Source organism: Purpureocillium lilacinum (assembly GCF_023168085.1).
Source record: "Purpureocillium lilacinum CBS 284.36 DNA, scaffold_1, whole genome shotgun sequence".
Taxonomy (NCBI): domain Eukaryota; kingdom Fungi; phylum Ascomycota; class Sordariomycetes; order Hypocreales; family Ophiocordycipitaceae; genus Purpureocillium; species Purpureocillium lilacinum.
In genome coordinates, this window is record NW_027072111.1 from 3380047 (window position 1) to 3397677 (window position 17631).

The 17631-nt window shown below is 58.5% G+C and overlaps 4 protein-coding genes across 4 annotated transcripts; 2 read left to right on the forward strand and 2 right to left on the reverse strand.

Annotated features, from left to right (window-relative positions):
- Nucleotides 1–210: 210 nt before the first annotated feature.
- Nucleotides 211–5046, forward strand: PLICBS_000734 (uncharacterized protein; the record flags this gene model as incomplete). The annotated part of the gene is made up of 3 exons (XM_065599659.1): nt 211–4464; nt 4529–4881; nt 4938–5046. 3 exons carry the CDS (start codon nt 211–213, stop codon nt 5044–5046), a joined length of 4716 nt encoding a protein of 1571 aa, XP_065455731.1.
- Nucleotides 5047–6206: 1160 nt separating this feature from the next.
- Nucleotides 6207–10761, reverse strand: PLICBS_000735 (DNA-directed DNA polymerase alpha catalytic subunit pol1; the record flags this gene model as incomplete). The annotated part of the gene is made up of 4 exons (XM_018318233.2): nt 6207–7946; nt 8002–9293; nt 9344–10414; nt 10467–10761. 4 exons carry the CDS (start codon nt 10759–10761, stop codon nt 6207–6209), a joined length of 4398 nt encoding a protein of 1465 aa, XP_018183758.2.
- Nucleotides 10762–13912: 3151 nt separating this feature from the next.
- Nucleotides 13913–15957, reverse strand: PLICBS_000736 (uncharacterized protein; the record flags this gene model as incomplete). Its single annotated transcript, XM_018318232.2, has 2 exons — nt 13913–15445; nt 15502–15957. The coding sequence occupies 2 exons, from the start codon at nt 15955–15957 to the stop codon at nt 13913–13915; spliced, it is 1989 nt and encodes a 662-aa protein (XP_018183757.1).
- Nucleotides 15958–16394: 437 nt separating this feature from the next.
- On the forward strand, nt 16395–17586 carry PLICBS_000737 (uncharacterized protein; the record flags this gene model as incomplete). Its single annotated transcript, XM_018318231.2, has 4 exons — nt 16395–16437; nt 16524–16660; nt 16725–17228; nt 17311–17586. The coding sequence occupies 4 exons, from the start codon at nt 16395–16397 to the stop codon at nt 17584–17586; spliced, it is 960 nt and encodes a 319-aa protein (XP_018183756.2).
- Nucleotides 17587–17631: the final 45 nt, after the last annotated feature.

Consider the following 17631-nt stretch of genomic DNA (forward strand, 5'->3'; position numbering starts at 1 on the left):
ACCGCATTCAGTCGCGCGTTCCCGTCTTTTCGCGAGAGTCTGTGACAGCGCCCGGATTCGCTGCCGCGTCGTTTTTTTCTGGTCACCCGTCGGTCTTTTTCGCCCTCGACCGACCTTGAAAAACCCCCCCAATACTCGCTCGCGTCTCGCCTGCATCGACTTCTTCTCATCAACCCGACGTCCTCTCGCATCGCGAACGACTTCTCCCTTATGACGTCGCCTGCCGATCAGCAGAACCCGATCCCGGCGACCAACACCCCTGCGACCACGGCGACTTCTTATGCCTCCGCTGCAGGTGCGCCCAAGAAGTCTGCTGCACCGGCGCCCGTAGTCGCCCCCGGTTCCCAACCCGCTGTCGTGGTTGGCGCTTCTTCTGCCTCTCCGGCGCAGAATGCTAAGGCAGCTTCGCCATCTCCTCTGAACGGCAAGTCAGCCGTCGCTCCCGCAGTCCCTGCTGTCGCTCGCGGTATCAACGCCGCGAACGGGTCCGCCTCGGACCACTCCCGCAAGAGCTCCGTCACCATGGCTGCCAACGGCCCCAGCAGCTATGCTGCCAACGGCGGTCCGGTCGGCGGTGCCAAGCCTGGCATCCAGTTCGGCTTCGACTCGCCTGCCATGGCCCACAGCACCCCACAGACTGGATCGTCCGCTCCGATCCCCATTCCCGGCGGCAACGCGCGTGTGCCCTCTCCGGCACACTCCCCGTCGCCTATCCCTCAGCCCTCTGCCAGTGGAGGGCGACCTCCCTCTGGCCTCCAGCAGCCCAGTGGCCCAATGACGTTTGGAAGTCTCGGTAGCGATGGCGAGGTGAGAACGTGCTCTCCCTATGAGTATATTTCCTTGTACAATATTAACCCGGATCCTCATCTGCAGCGCCACATGAGACAGGGCTCTGTCCCTCCGAACCCCGGTGCCATGGGCGCGCAGCACGGTGCTCACTTCCGACGTGAGTCCGGCCACTCGGTCCAGAGCGACAACCCCGGCGCCCCCAACCGTGGCAACTTCCAACCACAGGGCGGCCGCGGCCGAGGCGGCTTCAACTCGTACAACAACCAGATGGGCTACCCCCCCAACAACCAGTTTCGCAATGGCCCTGGCCAAGGACGTGGCATGCCCCCGTCGTTCCAGCCACAGCCCCGAAACATGCCGTACCCGAACTCCCCTCAGCCGAACCGGAGCCCGGCCCTCGTGCCTTCGATGCCGAACACGCCGAACATGGCACCTGCCAACATGCAGCCCAACATGTCGATGCAGACTCCGCCCCAATACCATTATCCGCCCCCGATGGCGCCTCAGCACCAACAAGTACATCCCCCCGTTCCCATTGCTTCCTCCAGCAAGATGCATTTGAAGCCCCACAAGAAAAACAAGGCACGTCGTGAGCACGACAAGCCGTTTCACTCGGGACGTCAGCCGGATTCTGCGCGTGAGCTTCATGGGACCGCCGTCAGCCTTCATCCACGCCGCTACAGTCAACGTGCGGATCAGATGTGGCGCGAGCAAATCATGGGCGGCATGCGTGTGGTATCCAGCGGCGCCTCGAAGCTTGGCTGTCAAGGACAAGAGCCTCGCCCTCCGTTTGTTGCAAATGAAAAGCTACCTCCTTCTATTGATCTTTCTCCGGAAAACGGAGCATTTGAACTTTGGCTGACCATGAAGAATCAGAGCTTTGGCTACCCTCCTCAGCAGATGGACCAATATGGCCGACCCATGTCCATGCCCTACGGCTATAACAACATGCCGTACATGGCGCCTCCCCAGACCAACTCTCCCGGCTACGGTCAGCAGTACGCTCCCCCTCCGTACCATCCTCAGGCCCACAGCATGTCGCGCAGCCCTTCGCAACCGGAGCGGCCCTCGAGTGCGAACCACCAAAACCAACCTGTCATCGTCTCCTCCACCCCCCAGCCTCAGAATGCGCAGCCCAACCCTGCCGCAAAGAACTTCGTCAAGCCGGGGCGGAAGAGCGCTGCGATCGCGATCAAGAATGCTGCTGGCGAGGTTGTGGACACGTCCAGCTTCAAGCAGCCCGCTTCTCCGGGTCCCAGCGGCCAGCCGTCCAAGACACCGCCCGTTGCTACCTCCACTCCAACTCCACCTCCCAAGTCCTCAACTCCCTCCCACGTGCGGACGGACAGCCAAGCCACCCCTAAGACGGCAAAGGAGATCCAGGACGAGCTGAAGGAGAAGATCAAGCAAGCTACCCAGGCTTCCTCTGCCGAGAGCAAGGCCAAGGAGGAACCTGTCGCTACCGCGGCGAAGTCGTCCCCTGAAGCGGAGACCCCTGCTCCGGCTACCGAAACCGCCAAGACCGATGTTCCTGCTCCTGAGGCAAAGGCCGAGCAACCCAAGGCTGAGGAACCCAAGAAGGCCGAGGAGCCCAAGAAGGCCGAGGAATCCAAGAAGGCTGAGGAGCCCAAGAAGGCTGACGAGGCTAAGCCTGCCGAGCCCGCCAAGAGTGCCGACCCCGAGGAGGATGAAATCGAGCGCATGATCCGCGAAATGGAGGAGGCTGATGCCCTGCGTGAGAAGAAGGAAGAGGAGCACCGGAAACAGCGCGAGATCGAGAAGGCTGCCGCCAAGAAGAAGGAAGAGGAAGAGCGCAAACTCAGCGCCGCCGATCAAGACCGCAAACTCCGAGAGCAGGAACGCGAAATGGAGCGCCTCGAGGAGGAGAAGGAGCGGAGACAGAAGGAGGCCGAGGCATCTGGCAAGTCGGTGTCCGTCGCCGATGCCCTGGCTCAGCTGCGTACGGGCAATGAACCCGAATCATCCAACGTGGATTCCGTCACCGACAAGCTTGCCGACATGAGGATCGAGGGCGACGCGGCCGCTGATGCTGCCCAGAAGCCCAGCGCCGAGAAGCGCGGATCTAAGCCCGCGGCCCTCAACCTCGCGCCGCTCAACACCAAGCCCGTTGAACCGCCGCAGCCGAGCGCTGCCCTCCAGTCTCTCAAGTCGGCTCGTTTCCTGCAGGTCATGGACCAGGGTATCTATCCCGAGGGCATCAGCTCGCCGAACCCTGCTCTCAACGCTGCCGTCACCAAGAAGGGCAAGACCTTCAAGTACGACGCCAACTTCCTGCTGCAGTTCCAGAAGGTCTTCACGGAGCAGCCCTCGCTCGAGTTCCACCAGCAGGTGAAGTCGCTCATTGGAGACAGCGATGGCCGTTCGCGTGCTCAGACACCTGGCCCGAGAGTGAACTCGCGCGGCGCAGGGGGCGGTGCCTTCAACATGGGCACTTTCAACGCTCCCATGGGAGGCCGCACCCTGCCTCCTGGGACCACGTCCTCGGAACGGCTGGCCATGGCCAGCGGTACCATGCCCCGCCCCCCCATCAACTCCATCGGGTCATTCAGCGCTCGCTCCGGCGCCTTCCCTACTGCTCCAATGTCGCGAACCTCATCGCAGTCCAACGCACGGAACATGCCCAACTCTCCTCGCCAGTCTAGCCGCTCCACTCGTGGAAGCCGACGCAACGACCACGGTGGTGCCAAGGAAGCTCAGGCTGCTAAGACCATGCCTCTGACTGCCGGCCAAGAGATTAAACCCATCACGGTTTCCTCTAGCGGTTGGAAGCCTACCAGCATCGGCAAGCCCGTTGCGCAGGGTACTCCCGGCGGTTACCTGGATCCTGAGATGGTCCAGAGGAAGGTCAAGGCGGCGCTCAACAAGATGACGCCTGAGAAGTTCGACCGAATCGCTGACCAGATCCTCGAGATTGCCTCGCAATCCAAGGATGAGTCCGACGGCCGCACCCTGCGCCAAGTCATCCAGCTCACCTTTGAAAAGGCTACTGACGAGGCCCACTGGGCATCAATGTATGCCAAGTTCTGCAAGCGCATGTTGGAGACTATGAGTCCCGAGGTCCGCGACGAGCGGATCAAGGACAAGAATGGCAACGTCGTTAGCGGCGGCCATCTGTTCCGCAAGTATCTCCTGAACAGGTGCCAGGAAGAATTCGAGCGCGGCTGGACCACTCATCTGCCCGAGCAGAAGGAATCCGAGGAAGGCGGAGAGAAGGCTGCTGAGAAGGGCGCGGACACGAAGCCTGGTGAGGCGGCCCTGATGTCGGACGAGTACTACATCGCCGCTGCCGCGAAGCGACGCGGCCTTGGTCTGGTTCAGTTCATTGGCGAGCTGTACAAGCTCGGCATGCTTACTGAACGCATCATGCACGAATGTGTGCACAGACTGGTCGACTACAAGGGCGTCCCCGACGAGGCTGAGATCGAGTCGCTCAGCAAGCTGCTCCGCACCATTGGTGCCAACCTGGATCAGACCGAGAAGGGCCGTCCGATGATGGACGCCTACTTCCAGCGCATCCAGACCATGGTGGATCTGCCCGACCTTCCCAGCAGACTCAAGTTCATGCTCATGGACGTGGTGGATCTGCGAAGGGCGAACTGGCACTCGAAGGAGGCCAACAAGGGACCCAAGACTCTGGAAGAGGTCCGCGCAGAGGTAAGTCGAATCGAATGGCAAATGAGATTGCAACGACAGGTCACTGACACTTCTCCTTCAATAGGCGGAGGCTGCCCAAGCTGCCAAGGCCCAAGAAGCTGCCCGAAGCAACCAGCGGGGTGGTGGCCGCCCGCCGGTCGGACGAGGCGATGCCCGCAACTTCTCCGCGGGTTATGCCCAGCAGACGAGCAACCAGGTCGGTATGGACGATCTGCGGCGTCTCAAGGGATCCGCCAGCCGGACGTCCAGCCAGAACGTCACACTCGGTCCCACCTCGATGTTCTCATCGCGTAGCAACAGCGGTCGCCGCCTTGGACCAGGTGGATCTCTGGGCCGCCCCGGCGAGGACTCTGGAGCTTCCTCCCGAACAGGGACACCCCCTACTCGGGACACCACGTCCAACTCGAACGCATTCAGGTACGTGATCTTTCTACCATCTTCGTATGGCCCAAGCGCTAACTCGCCTTTCACAGCCTGCTGGCAAACATGGAGACCGAGCACCCAGCCTCACCCCCGTCTGCAGGACCTTCCCCTTCCTTGGCCAAGGCTGTCCCCGACAGTGACAAGAAGGAGAACGAATAAGGCATTTCTTACATTCAGCGTCTTGCATTTCGGATGATAGACTCGGTGGGGCTGTGCTCAGTTGTCATTTTTTGCATTTCCAGGCTTTCATGCGACGCATTCTCCAAAAGTTGCACGCGCGTTTCGAATCGATGATACCTCCTCGCTCATAGACCATTTGACCAGGCAGACAGAGACGCAGCCTCCCGCCGCGGGGGAGGGTCCGTGGTTTCCGGACGTGGAGATTCCTTTCTTCAGTGTGTTCATTACTTCATTCGATCGCCGTCTTGTCCATCACCGCGTCTGAGAATCCGACATGGTCGGGGGTGCTTGGCGGGATAGGGACTTGGCTTCGCTTGTCTCCACTGCCTCGGATGCATGGCCTAGGGTGTTGGGTCGCCGAGAGCTGCTACTGCAGCAGCACTCGGCACAAAGATGGGCAGGGCAAGTCCCAAGGACATGCCGCGACGTCAGAATGAGATGAGGGGGGTTGGAGGAGGGAATGGTGAAAAGGCGAAACTGGTCTCCTGCGCAGGATTCGCTTCCGAGAGGCCAAGGACGACCAGGCAAACGAGACCCCGACGATTTCCACGTCTGATGTTTTCCTCCCACTTGGCAGGGGTTGGGCTGCAGCACACGGCCGGCTGTCGCCACGGTCGGCGCTGGAGCCGCAGTCAACCTCATGATGTATCTAGGGTGGACGGACTGGGGCCAGACGGGGTTTGCTTTGCGAGAACGCGGTCTTGCTATTTTTACTGTACAATCATCTAATTTCAGGGAGCATTCGGCCGATTCAAGAGTCGGCGGGAATACATACTTGTTCTGCAAACAGTCTGCGACCTGGAAACCGGGTGTGCAAGTTGGCCGCTTCCCAAAGATGGCTTGCATCGAATGAATGTGATCACGACGAAGCAGTGCTGCCATGAGTTCTGTATGACTGTCATATTTGGTCGTCTCGAGAAGCACACTATGTACCCAGCAACAACAAACCAAGCCCAAATAAACGCCAAAAACTCTCTGGATGCTGCGCAACTATCTGGCTATCGTGCCAGGGTTCCTAAGTCACCAGCAAAGCAGAAACCCATGCGGAACAAGCAAGTTAGTGAACCCCGAATGCGACGACACGCTTCTTCCCATACTCTCACATCAATGCAAAAAGGCCAGCGACATCCAGCCCTCCATCATGAAGCACCGGCCGCAAGCAACTGATTGAAGCCCAGCTTCGCGAAGAGCGTGTCCATGGCCACCCACTGTCGCCCGCACTTGTCCAAGTACTTGTCCACTACGCTCTTGACGGTTCCAAACCGTTTGCGGTTGTGCTCGGCCAGTGCGCGGATGTTTTCGCGATCTTGCATGGACAGGTCGTTGTTGGCATCGTCGGCCCTGGCGCGCGCTTTGTCGACGTCCCAGAGGCTGGCAAAGTAGACGAGCTGGTTGTAGATGGCCTTCTCCGTGTATTCGTACCGCATGCGCCCAAGGCAGTCCCGAGCGAGGCCCTTGGGACCGAGGCAGCGGTTGCCGTAGACGCTCATTTGGCGGGTACGGTTGCCGCACTGGGCTTCGTCGCAGACGAGCCAACCCTCGTAGTAGCGGGAGGTTTGGGTGCGGATCGCATGTTCGACCTGCGCGACGATGGACAGTGCAGGAATGACAGAACCGCAGGCCGCGCAGACAACACCCGAAGCGGACACGCGCTCAGGAGATGTGACGAGGCCCTCGAAGGTTGAGCTGGCTTTGCACTTCCGGCACCGCAGAGCCAGTCTCGAGCAGTCGCCGAACCGCACTTCATCGGGGATCTGCGACTCGAGAGGATGAATCTCCATGTCGTTGCTGGCACCGCCGTTGTGCGTCTGATGAGAGCTATATCGACGGATGTCCAAGCCAAGCTGCTCGGCGAGCTGGGATGTAGACGTGCCAACAATGTTGGCGCATAGACGTTCGACAGGAGGAAAGATCTGCTTGCCCAGGTACCACTCCACGTCAGGCTGTAGTGTTGAATCGGACTTGAGATCAGCTGGTGAATACGCCCGCTTTGGGGCCGGCTCAGAGCTCTGAGAGTCTCCCGTGATGATGTACGAGACGACGTCACCCTTGCGAACCGTCTTGCCGCGAGCGATGTGGCGGAGAGCGACTTGCACCTGCGGCATCGAGTCGGCGTTGGGATAATCCTGGGGAGCCTTGCCAAGCTGCGTATATATAATATACTTGGGCGTTGGAATGGCCTGCTCACGCATCTTGCTAGCAATGTCGCGCAAGTACTCGTGGATGCGGGCTACGGCCACTTCAGCCTCGTCTCCTGACAGAATCTCGTCTAGGAGGTGCTTGGAGATTTCTTTGGATAGAGCGCAGTACTCGCGACGCCGCATATCCAGTCCCTTGACCTCCATCTTTTCGATGTATTTGCCGTCCTTCTCAACCAGGTTGATAGCGGCATACTTCTTCTTCGCTTGAAGCAGGATACGGCGGAAGACATTGTCGATGTCGATCTCGAGCAGCTTGTACTGGTCGTTGACCGCCTTTTTGAACTCGTTGCCGACCTTGAACGCGTCGGCGACGCTGTCGACATTGGCGTTGATCATGACAGAGTCGGTGTCACCGTAAATGACTTGAAGTGACTTGCTTTCAGCAAGCTCTTTGGTGCTGCGAAGAATCTCACGTCCCTTGTACGTTGTGAGGACAGCCAGAGGTCTGGCATAGAAACGGGACTTGGTGTAACCCAAGCAGCCGTACATCGAGTTGGCAGTGAGCTTGAGGGCCAATTGCTTGATGTCCCAGGTCGCGAGTTGCTCCGGCGTGGCATTTTTGTCCTTCATGAGCGACTTGACTTGGCGACGACGACCAACCAAGGTTGCGATGAGCCTCGGCAGGATGCCCTGTTCCTGGTTCACAGGCACCTCGGGAACGTCATCTTCATCACCAGCCTGCAAGTTCCGTTAGCAAAGTCTCTCAGAGAAAGGTTGCCATTACAGTGCGTACCGAAGCAGTGCGGTCCACTGTAGTAAAACAAAAGTTGAACTCCTGGATGATGGACGGGTACAGCGAGTTGAAGTCCATGACGAGCACAAACTTGTCGTACAGACCCTTTTCGGGCTCGAAGACAAGGCCACCCTTGTACTTGTCCTTTTTCTTGCCCTCACCGCCGTCCTCGTCGCGATTTTCTTCCTCGGCCTTTTGCCGGCCGCGGAATGTCTGCTTGTCCGGACAAATGTATTTGTTGCGGTGGAATTCGTGAAGCAGAATGAACTCATTTCGCTCAGCCCTGGTGCCGGTGAGGGTACGGGCCCATGAATTGCCTGCCAGATTCGTAAGAACCTTGGTCAGGGGCAGAAGCTGGACGCCGAGGGCCAGAGCAGCTATGTAATGGGTGTCTGCTTCCATGTGGGTAATGTAGTCCATCAGGCCTTGTTTCTCCTTGGCCCACGACTTCAAAGCGACTTCATTGTCGATGTCTCGTCGCCTATTGTCTCCGGCCAAGTAGAGACTACACATCTCTGTTAGACTCCACGTCTGGCACTTGAACATGGCTGATCGGCCAGCATCGTTGGCGAGATCGCAAAGCAACCGACCGGCCATGATTTGACGTTCTGCAAAGACGTTTCCGCCCACCTTTGTGATGGAAGCTGGCCACTGTGTCCGTCTGAGTCGCCCGAGTCTCGACCACTGATTTATTTTCCTCTCATGCAGGCGGTTCAGGAGGACACTGTAGTCAACGCCCTCCAGCTGGTGGCCGAGGATTACGTCAGGGTCGGCAACATCGACCTGAGCGAGGAAGAAGCTCAGAATGTCGGACTCGGTCTTCTGCAACTTGATCAAGCCCCTGTTCCTTTTTTGCGCCAGTTGCTCAAAACCAAGTGGAAATCCCTGACCATGAGGTCTGATGGCCGTGAAAGTCCTGCATGGCATCTTCTCTGCTGGTGTGGTGTCGCTGAGGAGAACTTTGTCGTAGATTCGTGCACTGATGGCAAGGATCTCTTGCTTGTTCTCCTTGGCATTGAAAGCTGTCCGAAGAGCGATGCTCATCAGAGTCAGGGGCGGAGCATCCAGATTATCGGAGTCGCTGATCGTAGAGACCATGTTCGGGTGCTCTGCGAGAACCTCAAGTTTGCAGTGGGAAGCATTCTTGATGGCACCGAAGTCGGCGTCTTGGATCTTGAGCCAGCAGGGGCCCATGATATTCTTCCAGAGAACAAACTGTTCGAAGAGGGCTGTGTTGGTACCAAATACGTGCGAGAAGGTCTCGCCAGACAGATTTGATTGCACCTCAGGCTCTGCGTACGTTGTTAGCAACGGCCATTAACAGTAAATGGGTATGTCCTACTTGTGTATCCATAGAGCAGCTTCATGTACTGCGTCTCCTTCGGTATGCCAGGCATTTCGAAGGCGTACTTGCGAGTACATTGCTTGATCTTGTGCATGTTGACCTTCATCTTAGTCATGAGGGCATCGACCTCCTCATAGACGTCGCCCATGCCGACCTCTTCACCGGTCTCTTCACCGCCTTCCAGACGGCGTTGCCGCGGCAAAAAGTATAGCTTTCGCAGGATGTTGTCAATCTTGACGAAGCAGCTGACATAGGACTTTGTCTTCTTGTTCAGAACTTTGCCAAATAAACAAAGACTCCCGTTGATCTCAGTGTAGTCCATCCAGAAAAAATTGAGGCTTCCATCTGCTTCAATGGCATCGTTGTGGTCGATTTTACCGATTCCCCTAGTTTCGGTTGGCGAGCTGCTGACAACGTTGAGCTTTTCCGTGAGATCATTCCAGGAGGATGAATCAACGGCATCAGTGGCAGCCTTGAGTGGCGAGGAGCTTGCTGGGGATGGATAGGGCTCTGGCTTCAGCAACCTCTTGACTGGACGAGCTCCTGCCATGTTAACGCTGGCCGACTTGACAGCACCGGCATGAGCCACCTCCATCATATCCTCGTCTTCGTCATCCTGCTGCTCCTGCTTGAGCTGGGCCTTTCGCTCAGCTACTTTAGCCGCGGGCGATGACGGCGCAGGGTCACTCATGGGAACGTTTTGTGTACTTATGGGCTCGTCGTCCATGGGTGGCATGAAGCCGTCATCGCTGTCCAAGTTGGGCGGCGGAGGGGACGGCAGCCGGGTGTCGACACGCTTTTGCCTCTTGATGACAGGCTCAATAACAGGCGACAAAGCGCGAGACTTGCGACGGTCTCCCGACCTCTCGAGTTTCGTTTGCCTAGGCTCGGGCGGAGGTATGTTGGCGTCGACCTCGTCGAGCAGGCCCGCGAGGAAGTCGGTGTCAGCCTTGGTCTTGGCGACCTTGGGCTTGGGCTGTGTCTTGCCGGCTCCCTTGGTGAAGTACTCGCTGATGTTCCGATCGTTGGCATCGCGCTTGGCCAGGTCGTCATCGCGGCTCTTTTTGGCTGTTGAAATGGTAAGCAGTAGGTTCGAGACGGGGCCGAGAGAGTTACGGACAGGCTTTGCTCGGTCTTCCACGAGTCGGCAGCTGGTCCGACTCGCTGTCCGAGTCGTACTGGTGTACGCGATCCCACTCCTCACGGCCATCGTCGGCATAACCCTCGCCATTGTCGTCCACAACGAAGTCGTCTTCGTTCAGCCTCTCACGGACGATCTTCTTGTAGCCGGCTTCATCGACTTCGTCGTAGAGTGCGTCGGTATCTTGGACTTGGTACGTGTCAAAAGCCTTCTTGCCGGACCGGCGCAGAGCGGCAAGCTCCGCGAGCGCGGCCTTGTGGTTGGCCTTGGGCATGATGGGCTGGTGATTATCCGGGTATCATGAAGGCAACGCCGGATGCCAAGCGGGGGTGATGCCGTTGGAAGTGGTGGGTGGTGGAGGAAGTTTAGCAGCGACTGTTGCGACGAGCACAGTTGCACCGGTGCAAAGTGGTGGAAGTCGCGTTAAGGTGCCTGGGGGGCACGCGTCGCGCAGGTCGCGACGCGCCCTCGTTAAAGTGCTTTGGGTTGCTTCGCGCTAACACAGGTGGGTGCCTGCACTGGAGGGAGCGTACCTACCAGGTACCTGCCAACCAGGATTCTGGTGCGAAGTACCTCGGGCAACCAGGCACCGACAAAAGCAGTTTATGCAACGCCTCGCAATCATCTTGTGCAGTCCTTGTGCAGCATAAAAAAATATCTCGCGACTTACACGCTCTTTGCACTCCATGCTACACCTGCTTACGAGTACACATCAATTACACTGCTGCTTGTTACGATCTTCACGTCGTTGACTGTCATCACGGGTTGGCAGACCGATCATTATCCACTGGCTTTGAACGCAATGACATGGTGACAGTGTTGAACCTTCCTCACAATCGTAGCTGCCGCGCAGGACCTGCACGCAAACACGGAGCAAGTCCAACCACACGAGGAATGATGGCCTCATACACGCTGCCCCGATAACAAGAGACACTGAGTGCATCAATGCTTTGTTGTCCAGTTGGCAAGTCCCCGCGACATTCATAATAACCGCCTCCGGCGCCAAGTGGTTAGCATCATCGCCGGAAGGTGGCACCTAGAATCACGGCTGGGCAAACAGCCCGCTCTCCTTTCCGTCCGTCAAACGTAACCATTGCAACTGCCCAGCGAATCGCCGCTTTGAGCTATTACGACTTCTCACTTCACCGTACTGAGCGATCCCAGCAGAGCAACCGCCATCCGCCTTCGTTATCTTTCTTGCATGCGTGAGCCCCCATTCCACGTCCGTCACCAGGCACACGCCGCCTTTGCATCAGTCCCCTGGTGTGTCGTTGAGCTAAAGAGTCGTTCTATTGTCGACCTTAGACACCATATCTCACGTCTCGTTTCCGCACATGACTACGACAGCATGTTGTTCAAGAAGACACGTTCGAAGCCAGAAACGGCCGAGCTGAAGCCCGAGGCATCACGCGTCACCAGCTAGCGACTGTGGAAGACGCGATCCTGCGGCCCGTCTAACCCTGCCCGCTCTGCCGACGAGGCTGCTCCGAAGCCGCGTGCTCGACGCTGGTTTTCAACTACTCGGTCACCTAAGGGTCACCACACGAAGGGGAATGAAGGCACCTCGGTTCAGAGTCGACGCAACTCGCAGAGTGTCGACAGCCATCGCCAGGTGTCGCCATCGCCGGATCCGAAGTCATGTAGGTCGTTCGGAAATGATACCGTTGCAACTTGTTCCACCTGCTGATCAACCCTCCCCAGCAGGTCATCCAGTTGTGGTGCGACGCCGCAGAAGCCTGACAAGCGCCTTCCAAACAGTCAAGACGCGGTGCTCTCGCGACAAGCTGAACGACAGCGATGATTCCGGGACTACGAAGCTGCCGCGGTCGTCGGGGGCTTCAAAGGAGTCGACTTTGAAACCGGATGATGTGCAGTCCTGTGCCGATTCCCCACCCCGGCTGGACGTTCTTTCCGAGCTGCCTGGCGATAGCCTGCACCGGTCTTCGACATTCCGCACTTCCCTCGAAAAAGCGGTCGAGGACATCAATGTGAAATACGGCACAGCTCGGCTCCCTGAAAACCAGATGGAGGAGATCGGCAACAGCGACCGCGTATGTAGCACCCGGCCGCACCCGTTCTACGCTCGAAACAACTTCCAGCCAAGATACAGGCTCCCACATTTTGTCAACACCCCCACGGTCCGCACGCAGCCTGTCGTTGGCGAGCTGAAGATGGGGTCACCGTGTTCCTCCAAACTCACAAGCAACGTGGCTAGCAGCCCTCTCTCTGATTGTCGCACTGAAGAAACCCTGGACCGGGCGGTTTCCAGGACAGAGTGTGCCAAAGGCCAGTCTCCTGTTACAAAGCAAGAGATTCCGGGGTTCGACAACTGCGAATTAGCTCAAGAGGCCTCACCAGGCCCCTCTGATGTCTTGACGGAGCCATTTCCCGATTTCCATGACGGCGAAGCCCATGCCCCAGCTCAACAACAACCCGATGCCTCTGGTCAAAGCGAGCAGTTAGTCGAGGATGACACATGTGAAGCAGAAGTGCATGTCGCCGATGAGTCTTTGGTAATCGCTGACTCCATTCCTGGCACGTTTCCTGCTACGCTTGAGGACGAGCAGCCCCAGACTCGCCGCCCCGATACACTTGCCCCAAACGTCTTTTGTTGGCGGACTTCCCAACAAGAGGACAACTCGCAAGCGGAGGACCCGAAAGATTTCCCAGCCCTAGTCATAGGTCGAGTTCGCGAATCTTCCGATAACTCGGATGCACTGACTGAGACCGACCTGGTGGGCCTGCAGAAAGCGCCCAGCCACGATAGCAATTCGAGCGCCCGCCGTGAGCACCAAAGAGCCCCATCTGTCTCTGAACTCGTCAGCAAGTTTGGCCGGATGGCATCTTCTCGAAAGAGCCGAGACAGCAGCCTGAGTCGCGAGGTGGCTTGGCCGTACCCGGTCGGCAAGACTGTGAGGTTTGGAACCTGCCACCGTAAAATGTCGCTCGATTCCGGGGACTGCGAATCTCAAATGTCTGCATCGGACAATCCCGAAGAAGGCAACATTCGGATTGCCTCAAAATCGAGACGTATTGAGAGCAGCGCGGACAACTCTGGTCGTGATGACATCTGCTAGGTGGTCTGCGAGTGAGAAGACAGACTGATGGAGGACACCGGTCCGGTGGTGAGACGCGCGTTTTATGGTGGAGGTCACGAAAGCCCTTATTCAACAGGAGCAGCTCGTATTGCACAGGATACTGGACCTATGCACCCAAGTGTTGTGGAGATTTTATGAGTTCCAGGTTTCCTTGTCATTAGGAGCCAACGCGGAGTAGTGTTATAGTCGAGAGTACATGTAGCCCAACCGCAAATGCATGAATGGCCGTGTCCAGACTCCGATATCATACAAGGTGACGCCCCATCTAAAGTACATATCCCATGAACATGAGCGAAACAAATGCTAGTTTCCTACAAGCACAGCCTATCAGCCGCGAAAGCTAGTGGTTCTGCGCTCAGACTGAGCGGGTTTGGTGGTATCCCAGACAAAGTCACCGGCTGGTCTGAAGCCGTACTTTGCAACGTCATCTGCATCATCGTCCTCAACAGACGGCACGTCCTTCTTCGATGATGCAAGCTTGGGCTCGAGCTGCTCGCGGTTGGAGTAAAAGGCCTGGATCTCGCGATTAATCTTGGCGCCGACGGGTCGCAGCTCGCGCAGATCCTTGTCGGGGAGCATCTGCTCGTTGATGACCTTGTTGAAAGCGCTGAACATGAGACGGGCGAGGGCAATAACCTCGCGCTTGTCGTTGTATAGACTGCCTTCTTTCGCCACAGTGCCAGGAGTGGCAGCGGCGGCACGGGGTTGAGCCTTGAAGTAGTGGTAGTGGACCTTCTTGTAGGGCTCCCAAAGGCGGGCGAGAGCCGTGGTGATCTGCATGCCATATTGGCGTTTGGCGGCGGAGTCGTCGCCGTTCTGAGCCTGGGCACGAAGGTGGAAATGGCTGACAAGAGCGACGCGCAGGAAGAGGCGCAGGGTGTGGATGTCAGGGACTGGCTGGAGGCGGGCCATCATTGAGTCGAGAACGGTGGTGGCGTTCTGGATAGCTTTGGGGTTGATGTTGTCTCGGACGCATGTCTCCATGGCGATGCGGTAGGGCTTGGGACCTAGATACTCGTCGGGCATGATGTCGAGGATAGCGGCGGCGTGGGCACTGGCCTTGGCTACCTTGAGCATGCCGAACATGCGCAACCAGTTGTCGCTATCCGGAACGACACCATAGTGGCGGACCATGAGGTTCCAGTACTTGATACCAACGGTGGTGAGTTTGGAAGAGGCGAGCGTGGTGAGGACAAGGGCAAGCGTGTTGCGCCCCGGCACCGCGTAGACGGCCTTGGAGGCTGAGACGGGTTTGGACGAGCCCGAATTGGCAATGTTGCGCATGTCCTGATCCTGGAACGGATCCTCGGTCGCGGAAAGCGCCTTGGTGAGGTTGGGGATGCTCATGGTCTGCTGCAGCAGGTCAAGCACCTGTCGCTTGTCCTCGCGATTCGGCGACATAAGGAGGACGCGGCCCATGGCGCAGACGAGCTCCTCGTCAATTACGAGCCGCCCTTGCCTCCACTTGTCCATGACCTCTGTCCAGAGGGCCTTGGAACGATCGATGGCGCGCTGAATGTTGGCAGCCTGCTGTTCCTGGGGCAGGTCCTTGATCTCGCCGATCGCGTGGTGGCGCAGAGCGTTCAGGATGGTCGTGTAGGTGTATGCGGTCGGGGCGCGCGTCGAGTCGTTGACGGTGTCGGCGATGAGGAACATGGAGTCGAGGTCGCCCGCGCGAGCGCAGACATTGAGCACGGCGTTGAGGTGTATCGAGTTGGGCTGCAGACGCTTGTCCGCCATCAACATGTTATAGTGCTTGACGGCCTCGGCGACGGCAAGCTTGGGATGTTGGGACCTGGCGCAGCCACGGAACAGGACTGTGAAAGTCTGGACATTAGGAAGCTGCCCGCGCTTCTTCATCTGTTTGGGGAGTGAGCTAAGCGATCAGGGTTGAAGGGGCCATCGAGGCGGCATACGTCGTTGTAGAGCTTAACGGCCTTCTTGAGCTGCTGCTTGCCCAAAAGGTACGATATCAGATGGTTCCACGCGACGACAACCTGTCGGTCTTTGCTGGCCTGTTGCGTCAGGAGCAGCGCCTCGTCGAAGCGGTCCTTGGCCAGCGTCTGCTCGACATGCTGGGCGATCTTCCAAGGGTCCTCGATGTGCTCGAGGTGCTTGTTAACAGCTCGCTGCAGCCGCGCGCGGTCCTTTTTCTGCGCCACCGTCGCGTCTTCGGGATCAGTGCGTAAGCTCTGCGGAGCATCGACAGGCTTAGTAGGCGCGGCGGCAGGTGACGAAGATGTGCCGTATGATCGCGTGCGGCCCGCGGGACGCAGCGGGAGCAGGACTGGTCGCAAAGCCGGGGTCTCGAGAGAGGCTGTCTGGAGTGTCCTGCGCAGGCACGCGGCGCAGCTCAAGAAGCTGCCTGGCATGGCGGCTGGCGATGACGACACGGCGCCCAACAGTCTGAGGGATGTGATGTCGAGAAAAGGCGTTTCGTCACTGCAAAACTGGCACAGTGCCGTTCGTTCTTTGATGCTCTCCGTGCTCTGCTCTTGGAGAAATTCCTTATCTTATCGGCTGTCCTGCAGGGGTCTCTCCAGGTCCAGAACAGGGCGAGTGGCGGCGCGCTACCAAATTGGTACGAGGCGCGCAGCCAGCCAGCCGCCAACGACTGGCTGACTGCCCGTCCGGCTCTGCCTTCGTGCACATGCCGCTAAACATCGAGGCGCCGCGTTCCGTATCTTGACGGCCCTCAAACAAACCAGCATCGCTCCTGCTCCTCCTGCTCCTCCCCACCCCCCGCGTCGCTTCACAGCTTGTATACCCATTGCACCGGTGCTTTGGCCCCGGCAACGCGCTCGCAGCCATGGCGCCTACCGCGCCCGATTTCCAAAAGTTCATCACCGACGGTACGGTACCCAACGCAGCCATCTCGCGGCGATGAAGGCATTCCCTCCGTGCTGACCGGCGCGCCCCCTTTGTTCCCTCCAAACAGCCCGCGAGCGCAAGAAGAACGAGGCGCTCGCCGACAGAATATTCTCCCGGGATCGCCGGCAGAGCGCGCCCTCGAAGCTCAAGGCAGGCGCTACCTCCGGCGGCTCCCTCGCCAGCCGTGTCGGCGTCGTCAAGAAGGTCCGTCTGCGTCCTCCCGCCGTCTTGCATATTTGCTCTTCCTCATGCTGACCGCCACGAGCAGCGCGCCGCAGATGCCACCTCGCGCAGGTCGAGCATGCCCTCGGCGGGCGACGTGAACGGCGAATGGACGCACGATCTCCACGACTCGGTCAACGCCCGACCCTCGTCGCTGGCATCCCGCATCACGAGGCCCGGCGCGGCCCCCAGCAAAAAGACGGCTCCCGCTCAGCAGCGAAAGTCGAAGCTCTCCTCAGCTCTGGACCGAGCCGACATCAACCAACTCAACGTCGTAAACAACGGGAGCGTCGCCACAGCGTCGACGTCGCGGAGCAGGGCGGGCGGCATGGGCATCTCGATTCGCGGGCTGGCGGGCCCCTTCGCCGTCATGGGACAGAACTTTGCCCCCGGCACGTCGGCAGCGGACATCGAGAGCGCCATGACTCCCATCGGCGGCGACATGGTGAGCTGCAGCATCGTGAAGACGCAGCCCTTTGTCCTGGCCGAGATGGTCTTTTCCTCGCGCGAGGGTGGCGAGTGCGTCATTGACACATTCAACGACAAGACGGTAAGTTACTCTAACTCTTCCCTTATTCGCCCACCTCGTGCAATCTACGAGCGGATATGCGCTAACATCCAACGCCAAACAGGCCGACGGCCGGATCCTCAAGATCTACGCAAAACCAGGTGGCTATTCGTCTCCCAGCAATACAGCCTCGCCACCCGCGAACGCCCCCAACGGCCCTCGCGCCTCGAGAGCCGCGTCGTCGCGGGACCACGTCGTTGACGGACGCATGGGCTTCGAGAATGATCTCATGGACACGGACAAGGGATCGTTGTCCTCCAGAGCATCCACGCGGCAACCGCTGTACAGCGACAAGCTGATCGCTGGGAACCGCCGGGGTCGAGGACGCGGCGGCAGATGATGTGCTGCTTTACGTCTCGTCCTTTGTCACAATCCTGTTATTGCT